At 34.6% G+C, this 10,377-nt stretch overlaps 1 protein-coding gene across 1 annotated transcript in view; it reads left to right on the forward strand.

The window, feature by feature from the left end:
* The window catches only part of FAM228B (family with sequence similarity 228 member B), a 47,681-nt gene that overhangs the window by 21,015 nt on the left and 16,289 nt on the right, over nucleotides 1-10,377 (forward strand). The window contains exons 2-4 of the mRNA XM_007939296.2: nucleotides 5,804-5,872; nucleotides 7,245-7,436; nucleotides 8,416-8,496. Coding sequence (XP_007937487.2) covers nucleotides 5,804-5,872; nucleotides 7,245-7,436; nucleotides 8,416-8,496 — 342 coding nt within the window. The remainder of the gene's footprint in view (nucleotides 1-5,803; nucleotides 5,873-7,244; nucleotides 7,437-8,415; nucleotides 8,497-10,377) is intronic.

The following is a 10,377-nucleotide window of genomic DNA, read 5'->3' on the forward strand; positions in this document are numbered from 1 at the left end:
TTTAGTCCACTTGTATATCCTTCCCTTCAAGGTTCAGGGGTCCAGGATTATCTTCTGTGTCTGTGTTAATTGGTTTCCCTTTTCTTTGTTGAAGAGGGTCTGTGCAGTCTTTCTGCGTAGTCCACCATCTTGCCGGAACCCAATTTCCTTTAAATTCTTAAACATAGCTATAATGTTGTTGTTGTTGTTGTTGTTATGTGCCGTCGAGTTGGACCCGAGTCATAGTGACCACTCCTTGAGTTTCTGAGACAGTATCACTACAGAAGTAGATTGCCCCATCTTCCTTCCGAGGAGTGGCTGGTGGGTTTGAAACCGCCAGCCTTCTGGTTAGCAGTCAAGTGCCTTAGGCACCATGCTACGAGAGCTCCTATAGCTATAATAATTGCTCTAAAATTCTTGTTTGCTAGTTCCAACATATGAGTCATCTAGAGTTAGCCTTTTTCTTAAGTATGGGTCACATTTCCTTGTTTCTTTGTATGTCTAACAATTTTGGATTATATTTTGGACATTATGAATGATTGTAGAATCTGGATTCTGTTATGTTTCTCTGAAGAACATTGAACTTTTATTTTTGTAGGTAATTTGCATGAGCTTAAACTCCAACTTTGTCTGTTTTGCAGCTGGGAACAGATGAAGTCTCTGTTTAGTTTTTTAGCTTTAGCTGGGCTGTTTGGAGTCTGCCTTGTGCATATATAGTTAAGGATCTGACAGTGGTTTGTTCAGAGTTCATTTGCAAAGTTCATGACATTCGCTTTATGGCTCTTTCATTTCAAGTATTTCCCCTTTCACTCTGTCTTCTAATTCCTAACCAGTAAGGCTGCATATTTATACTTGAGTTTTTGCCATCTCTTTTGGCTCTGATTAGGAGAGATTGGTGGCACAGTGGTTAAGACATTCAGCTGCTAACCACAAGGTTGGTGGTTCAAACCTACCAGCCACTGCCCAGGAGAAATATGAGGCACTCTGCTTCTGTGAAGATTTACAGCCTTGGAAACCCCATGGGGGTTGCTTTGAGTCAGAACAATGGCAGTGGGTTTGGTGTTTGGTTTTTGGGTCTGAATGAGGCCTGCTCTCAGGCAAAAGTCCCTAAAAAGTAGAAACTCATCTAGTGCTATTCTCTTCTTCCAAGAATTGACTATCCTCCACTTTCTTCTTACTTTTTATCACTATATAGTGTCATCAGGTTGTTGTTTTTATTTTGTCTAGGGTATTAATATTGGCTGAGAAAACAGGCTTGCCAGTAATAGCAACTCTGTAATATAGAAAGGACAAAGAAAATAAATATGGAGTGGATCACATTTAAGTTTAAATCTTGGCTCAACTCAAAATTTTCTAGGCAGCTAGTAGTTTACTGAAGGAGCCTTGGTGGTATAATGGTTAAAGCACTTGGCTGCTAACCAAAAAGTCAGTTGTTCCACAGAATAAAAGACCTGGTGATCTGCTCCTGTAAAGATTATAGCATATGAAACGCTATGGGGTGATTCTACTCTGTCATATAGAGTCACTATGCCTCAGAATCAATTTGATGGCACACAGTGACAACAAAGTTGATATTTATCCATAAGGTTTTCCACTGGCTAGTTTTTAGAAGTAGATAGCCAGCCCCCTCTTCCTAACCTGTCTTAATCTGTATGCTCTGCTAAAACCTGTTCACCATAGCTAACCATGCTGGTATTTAATATATTAGTGGCTTAGCTCTCAGTATCATAGCAATACACAAGCCACCACAATATGAAACCTCTTTAAAGTGTTAAACAGCAAAGATGTGGCAAATATCACTAAGGTACATCTGACCCAAGTCATGGTCTTTTCAAGCACCTCATGTGCATGTGAAAACTAGACAGTGAAAAAATCAAATAAAAGATTTTAATTGTGATGCTGGAGAAGAATATTGAATATGCCATGGACTGCCAGAAGAACAAATCAGCTTTGGAAGAAGTACAGCCAGAATGCTCCTTACAAACAAGGATAGGAAGACTCTTGTCTTGCTTACTTTGGACATGTCATAAAGAAAGACCAATCACTAGACAAGAACATCAGGTTTGGTAAAGTGAAGGGTCAGTGAAAATGGCAAACCAGCAATGAGATGGATTGACACAGTGGCTGCAACAATAGGCTCAAACATACAAACAATTTTAAGGATTGCTCAGTACTAGGCAATGTTTCATTCTGTTATACATAAGATTGCCAAGAATCCAAGCCAACTGGACAGCAACTGACAACAACAATAAATTGTTACTTAAACTTTCTCACTCTTAATTTCCTCAGGTGTAAATGGGGAAGGATAAGATTTAGATTTTGAGATTTTATTCATCCATTTTAGAAATAAGAATAGTAAGATTGAACAACTGTTTCCACTGACAGTTACTTTGAGGATATTTTTGTGCAATTATCAGAGAGTTTCAAAGGTAGTTCTATGCAAAAATTCAGCCTCTTGTATTATCTGGCAGGAATTTAATTGTTGAAGATTTACTACAAAAATGGAAAAAATTAATATTATGAACAATTCCCTGTAGATTGTGTTCTGTAAAATCTGAAAATATGACTTGTACATAAAAATAATGTTTTTTAAAATTTTTATCTAATAGCCACTAAGTCTTCATTAATGACTAAATGAATTTATTCCAATTATATTTATACTTCTGTCTGAGAAAAGTTGTTTCAGTCTTTCAAGTAATTTGTCTATTGTCATGGAAAATTAATTAAATGAATGTAAGATGATTTTAAGAGAAAACTTCTGATTATTTCAATAAGAATTTTCTTTGATTTTGAGAAGTCCAAATCACCTGTCTGATTATAATTTTACATTTCATATGTAGCTGTAAGTTTATGGATAAAAACATAACTCCTGTTTCCTTGATATATTTTACCCATGTTGTTGTTGTTATGTGCCATTAAGTCAGACTCGACTTATAGTGACCCCTCTTTAGGTTTCCGAAGCAGTATCACTGTGGAAGTAGATTGCCCAGCCTTCTTTCTGAGGAGTGGCTGGTGGGTTTGGGCCTTTGTATTTTAACCTGTGTTTAAATAATTTTGAAAAACACAATTAATGGGTGAATATATTATGAAAACACAAAAAGAAGAGCAGAAAATTGACTAGAAACTCTAAGACTTTGTATTATTCTATACATGACATTTCTTCAGGTATAGAGCTTGCCTAAGTTGGCACTAAGCTTTCAGTGAAAATGTTGACATGATCCTGTAAGAACTAAGGCTGGACTCTGATACCAAAGACACCACAAGAAAAGAAGACTACAGGCCAATATCCTTTGAATACAGATGCAAAAATCCTCAGCAGAATACTAGCAAACTGAATCCAACACCATATTAAAAGGATCACCGTATTTTTATACAAATAACATATTCTAGGTTTGTTTACCAATTGCACCCTTCCCCTGTGAGGTATTTTCATAAGTGTGCTGTGCTAATAGAACAAAGGAAAAGAACCACATAATCATTTCAATTGATACAGAAAAGCCTTTGACAAAATTCAACACCTTTTCATGATAAAAATAGTCAACCAACTAGGAATGGAAGGAGAATTCCTCTATGATAAAGGACATTTATGAGAATCTCACAGTGAATATCATATTTAATGGTGAAAGACTGAGTGCTTTCCCTTTAAGGTCAGGAACAAGACAAGGATGCCCACTTTCACCACTGCTATTCAATACTGTACTAGAAGTCCTTGCCCAAGCAATTTGGCAAGAAAAATCAAAGGTATCCAAAATTGGAAGGAAGGACAAAACTATTCCTTTTAGCAGATGAAATGATACTATATAGAGAAACTCCAGAGTCTACAACAAAACTATTAGAGCCAGTGAATTCAGCAAAATGGTAAGATACAAGGTCAACATACAAAAATCAATTGGATTTCTATAATCAGCAATGAGCATCTGAAAAAGAAATTGAAAAAACAATTCCATTTACAATAACATCTAAAAGAATGAAATACCTAGGAATAAATTAAATCAGGCGAAAGATAAGCACACTAAAAACTATAAAACATTACTGAAAGAAATAAATAAATAGAATTTCTGTGTTAATGTACTAAAAGACTTAATATTGTTAATATATCAATACTAACCAAAGTGATCTATAGATTCAATGTAATCCTTATCAAAATTCTATCAGCTTTCTTGGCAGAAATGGAAAAGACAATCCTCAAATTTATATGGAAATACAAGGGGCCCTAATAGCCAAAGTGTGTGGGGGGAGAACAAAGTAGGAAGACTTAACACTTTTTCATTTCAATATATACTCTGTAGCTACAATAATAAAAAAAAAAAATCTGATAGCTGTGTAATGATGGACATAGAGACCAAAGCAATAGAATTGAGAGTCCAGAAATAAACCCATACATCTATGGTCACTTGATTTAGCACAAGCGTGGTAAGTCCACCCAGTGGAGAAGGAATAGTCTCTTTAATAAGTGGAACTTGGATAACTGGATCTCCACATGCAAAAGAATGACACTGGAACCATATTTCACACCATATATAAAAATTAACTCAATATGGATTAATGAACTTAATGTAAGAACTAAAACCATGGAACTCTTCGAAGAAAAGTTAGGGGTAATGCTTGGGATAATGTTTTTGACCATGTATTCTTAGATATGACACCAAAAGCACAAACAACAAAAGACAAAATAGATGAAATTGGACTGCATAAAAATTAAAAAACTTTTGTGCATAAAAGGACTTTATCAAAAGAAATGAAGAGACAGACTTGTACAAAAATTTTGGTACCCATATTTCAGATAAAGGTTTAATATCCAGAGTATATAAAGAACTTCTACAACTCAACAACAAAAACACAAAAGCAATGCAATCTAAAAATAGGCAAAGGACTTGAATAGACATTTCACCAAAGACAATACATAAATGAAAAAAAAAAACATGAAAAGATGCTCAGTATCGTTAGCCATTGTTGTTGGGTGTTGTTGAGTTGGTTTCAACTCAAGCAACCCTATGTACAACAGATCAAAACACTGCCTGGGCCTGTGCCATCCTCAGTCATTGCTATGTTTGATCGCATTATTGCAATCACTATGCCAATCCATCTTGCTGATGGTATTCCTCTATTTTGCTGACCCTCTACCAAGCATGCAAATCAAAACTATAATGAGAGACCAATTTACCCTCATTAAGATAGCTATGATCAGAAAAATAGAAAACAATAAATGTTAGTGAGGATATGGAGAAATTACAAAATAGTGTGCAGCTGCTTTGGAAAACAGTTTGGTACTTCTTCAAAAAGTTAGACATAAAATTAACATATGACTCAGCAATTCTGCTTTAGGCATATACCCCAAAGAATTGAAAGCAGGGACTCAAACAGACACTTGTACACCAGTATTCACTGCAGCATTATTCACAATCATCAAAAGGTGGAAACAACCTAATGTCCATTGACAGATGAATGGATAAACAAAATGTCATATACCTATACAATGGAATATTATTCAGCCATGTACAAGTGAAATTCTAATGCTAAAAGCATTTTATAGGATGTGGAAAAACATGAGTTTTAATTACCTTGCAACTCTGGGCTAGTCAAGTAATCATTCTGGTACTGCAAAATGTCCATGATCTGAGTTATTTTTTTTGCTCTAGAATGAGCTTTAACGGAGAACAGAAAGATTCAAATACTCTAAAAATAAATACTTGATGATTTGAGGTAGAAAAATTGGCTTTACACTTTTCAGGAATATATCACATAAAATATAATGAATCCAGATAGGTCTAATAATTTAATTTTTTGAAGATTTGATTTTCAAAGTTTAATTCTTTCATTTTAGGTATTAGCTAAAGAAGATACTGATGCAGCTATTCATTCAATATTATATAGAGAAAGTTATGTAATTAAGGTAAGAGTTACTGTGTATTAATTAAAAATTAAATTTTACTGTTTTTCTATTTTAGATGTAGTGCATTCTTATAAAAAATTTGGAAAATACAGAAAATAGAAGAAAAACTGCTCATTACCACCTGGGATTAACCTTAAGGGATAGCTGAGATTGCTTTGACTTCCTTTTTACCTATACTTTGTGGAAATTCCTTCACAGATACCTTGTTAGACTTTCTCCCTACTTACTTGTTCCTTCATCTTAGTGGCTTTTCTACAGAGTCACTATGAATGAGCTAATCTTTAAGAGCTATTATTGGGAACATCCTTACCAACTACTCAGATATAGCTCTGGTTTTGAGTGGTGAAGCGCTTGGCTAACTGAAAGGTCGGAACTTTGAATTCACCAGCCGCTTCATGGAAGAAAGATGTGGCAATCTGTTTCCATTAAGTTTATAGCCTTGGAAACTCTATGGGGCAGTTCTATTATGTCCTAAAAGGTTGCAACGAGTTGGAATCGACTCAATGGCAATGGGTTTTTGGTTTTCATATAGGCAAGAACAAGGCTTCAACTGTAGCAGGATGGGCTTACTTAGATGAGAAAAATGTTCAGGTGAGATATACTAAGCACTGGGATGGGTAACCTGTTTTTTGTTTCTGTTTTTAAGAATGGTTTCTGAAATTCTTTAAAAGGAAATAAATTATTCATTGAGAATAGTTCTAGTGTGCTATAACTTGATGTTAGAAGGGACATAGACTAGAAATCTTCTCAAGGTTCTTACTATTTTCATTTGAATTTCATGTTATGTTGATTACATGATTTCATTGTCTATATAAAAGGAGAGTAGTTTTGGTGAGAATGAATTAGTTTGCAGCCTGAGTAGAAGTCTTCTTTGCAGGTTGAAGTCATTTGGAACAAATTGTGTTATACTTCTGCTTCTTTACTCTTGTCTTTTTCTTCTCCTTGTCCTTCTTCATTGAGTGTTCTTCCTCATTCTCTATCACTCCTTCTCTGCTTTAGTAAGTCCTCACTCTTTGAGCCCCAGTCCATATGTCTCCCACTTTGGGAATCTTTCAAGACTCTAGAAAATATTAAGTTTTGCACTTCTGTTTTTTCATTTACTATATACATATCTATCTTAATATATTGTCCCTTTTCCCAGTGTTTTGTTGATAATTGTTTTGTTGTCTGTCTCACAGACAGCAGGCATTTTGTCTAATTTATCAGTATATTCCTTGTTTCCAGTACAGTGTATGTCACACATTAAAAGCCAAATAAATAAATAATTGAATTAATGAGTGCCTTTATGGGTTACTATGAATATAAAAGAAGTTTAAATTTTCAAAAAAATTATAATTTTAATATATTTATCTTTTCTGTCACTGTTTACTAGGAAATAGATAGGTATTTACAACATCATGACTTTTTAAATACAAGAAGAAAAGAGATATTATATAAAAGATGGGTTGACCATGTGGCAGATCCTCTCCAGAAGAAGATTATAGAAAAAGTCTGTTCACATAAGAAGATTAAAAAAAGGAGACAAGAGGAATTAGAAAGTTTTTTAAAACATGTAAATAAAAAGGTACTAAGAGGTTATTTGACATTTTCTTCAGTTGGTTTAATGACTGGTTGTCTTTGTTCATTTATAATCATCCAAACAGCCTGCCCCACCTTCATAACTATAATTTCTACTCTGTTGTAGCATATACTTTTCTCAAATAGACGGACTATGGAAGGGATGAAGGAGGAGGGTTAAGTCTGGATTTAAATATGCTCATTAGAACCATTTTTTCTTTGTTTTTCCCATGTAATTTTTTTTGCTTTAGTTTGCGTTTAATTTTATTATTTTTATTTATGCTTTTTGTTGGGATATACCGTGCATTCAGTAAATACAGCTTAGTGATTTTTTTTTTTACATGTGTTTATAGCACCTAGATCAAAATACAGAATATTTCCAGTACCACACCCTATTCCACCCAGAACTAAGTACTATTCAGAATTCTATAGCCATTTATTAGTTTTGCCTATTTCTGTGCTTCATGTGGAGTCTGTGGATGGTGCAAATAGTTCATGTGCTTGGCTGCTAATCAGAAGGTTGGAGGTTCAAATCCATCGTGAAGTGGCTTGGAAGAAAGGCCTAGTAATGTACTTCCCAAAACTCAGCCACTGAAAACCCTATGGCATAAGTTCTGTATTTACCAATTTTTAAAATTTGGACTCTAGGTTCAGGACATATTTTTATTTTGTTTTGTTACTCAATTATTTGCAAAGCTAGAACATATTTTTGTTCTCCTGGTATTTTTAAGAGATTTGAAGTATTTAGCTGGCAAACACTTAAAAACAAATTCCCAAATATTGTAGATTATAAGAAGATTCTTTCTATCACTGTAATATTTTCTTGAATAAGGTTAATTTCAAATTTGGTCTTTTCCCTTTTGCATTTGTTAATGATACCACTTTGAAGTATAAGAATGGAAATGCATGTTTGACTCTCTAGTTCTATATGGCACAAACTTAATGGTGCACCTCTTGCTATGTGTGCTTTTATTTCATTCCTATAGGGAAATGCATTTATAGAAAATTATGATCCAAAAGAGTATGACCCTTTTTACAAGACCAAAGAGGACCCTCATTTTATGAAGGTAAGGTAGATCTCTTATTTCACCTTTCATATTATGTCCTTGGTTGTTTTGAGTAGTCCAATAGTGTTTTCCTGAGAATTAGTAAGTGCAGTATAATTTTAAGAATAATTTGTCATCTCCACATCTTAGAAAACAAAAAGAAACCAAAAGGCAAAGTACACTAAGCCTCCATAAAATTGGAAAATATCATATAAGAATTATATAATAGCTGTTCAAAACTTTCACATTTCTTACAAAAGTAATACATTTTTCGGATCAATAAATGATAAGACTGATTTTAAAAAATGTTGTTGTTAGGTGCCATTTAGTTGATTCTGACTCATAACAATCCTAGGCACAACAGAGAAAACACTGCCTGGTCCTATGCCATCCTCACAACTGTTGCTATGCTTGAGCTCATTATTGCAGCCACAGTGCTAATCCATCTCATTGAGAGTTGTCCTCTTTTCTGCTGACCCTCTACCAAGCATGATGTCCTTTTCCAAGCACTTGTTCCTCCTGATAACATGTCCAAAGTATGAGAGGCAAAATCTTCTAAGAAACATTCTGGCTGTACTTCATCCAAGTCAGATATGTTTGTTCTGGCAGTCCATGGTATTTTCAGTATTCTTTGCCAGCACCACAATTTAAAGGCATCAATTCTTCTTCAGTCTTCTTTATTCATTGTCCAGCTTTCATATGCATATGATGCTATTGAAAATATCATGGCTTGGGTCAGGCATGCCTTCGTCTTCAAAGTGACATCTTTGCTCTTTAATGATCTAGGAGGTTTTTTCTATCAGGAAGTCTTTTCCATCAGATTTGCTGAATGCAATAAGTCATTTGATTTCTTGACTGCTCCCATGGGCATTGATTGTGGAACCAAATAAAATGAAATCCTTAAAAACTTCAATATTTTCTTCATTTACCATGATGTTCCTTATTGGTCTAGTTGTAAGGATTTTTGTTTTCTTTATCTTGAGGTGGAATCCATACTGAAAGCTGTAGTCTTTGATCTTCATTAGTAAGTGCTTCACGTCCTCTTTGCTTTCAGCAAGCAAGGTTGTGTCATTTGCATATCACAGGTTTTCAATGAGTCTTCCTCCAATCCTGATGCTGTGTTATTCTTCATATAGTCTTGCTTCTTGGATTATTTGCTTAACATACAGATTGAATAAATACAGTGAAAGGATACAACCCTGACACACACCTCTCCTGATTTTATTTAAACTGTATCGTATTCTCTTGTTCTGTTTGAATGACAGCCTCTTGGTCTACATACAAATTCCTCATGAACACAATTTAGTGTTCTGGAATTCTCACTGTTTGCAATGTTATCCATAATTTGTTATGATCCACAAAGTCAAATGCCTTTGCATAGTCAATGAAACACAGATAAACATTTTTCTGGTATCATTTGCTTTCATCCAAGATCCATCTGACATCAGCAATGATATCTCTTGTTCCACATCCTCTTCTGAATCCAACTTGAATTCCTGGAAGTTTCCTGCAACCATTTTTGAATTATATTCAGCTAAATTTTGCTTGGGTGTGATATTAATGATATTGTTTAATAATTTCCATATTCTGTTGGATCTCCTTTCTTTGGAATGGGCATAGTCCTATTCACCTACTCATACAAATAGCTGATCATCTTGCCTGTCTAATTATGGATCTACTTGTAGATTAAAGCTTGTTACTGTCGATAATGCAGGATTGTGTATGTAGTAGTGTTTACCTTTGTTGACTGTAACTCTTTTTTTTTTTTTTTGGCTTTAACAAACAGACATTTATTTTCTCACAGTTTAGGAGGCTTTTGCTCTTGTTGTTATATGCTGTCGAGTCGGACCCGACTCATAGCGACCCCTCCTTGGGTTTCCGAGGCAGTATCACTACAGAAGT

This window comes from Orycteropus afer, unplaced genomic scaffold (assembly GCF_000298275.1).
Source record: "Orycteropus afer afer isolate SDZICR_OR568_19922 unplaced genomic scaffold, OryAfe1.0 scaffold00058, whole genome shotgun sequence".
In the NCBI taxonomy this organism is placed as follows: domain Eukaryota; kingdom Metazoa; phylum Chordata; class Mammalia; order Tubulidentata; family Orycteropodidae; genus Orycteropus; species Orycteropus afer.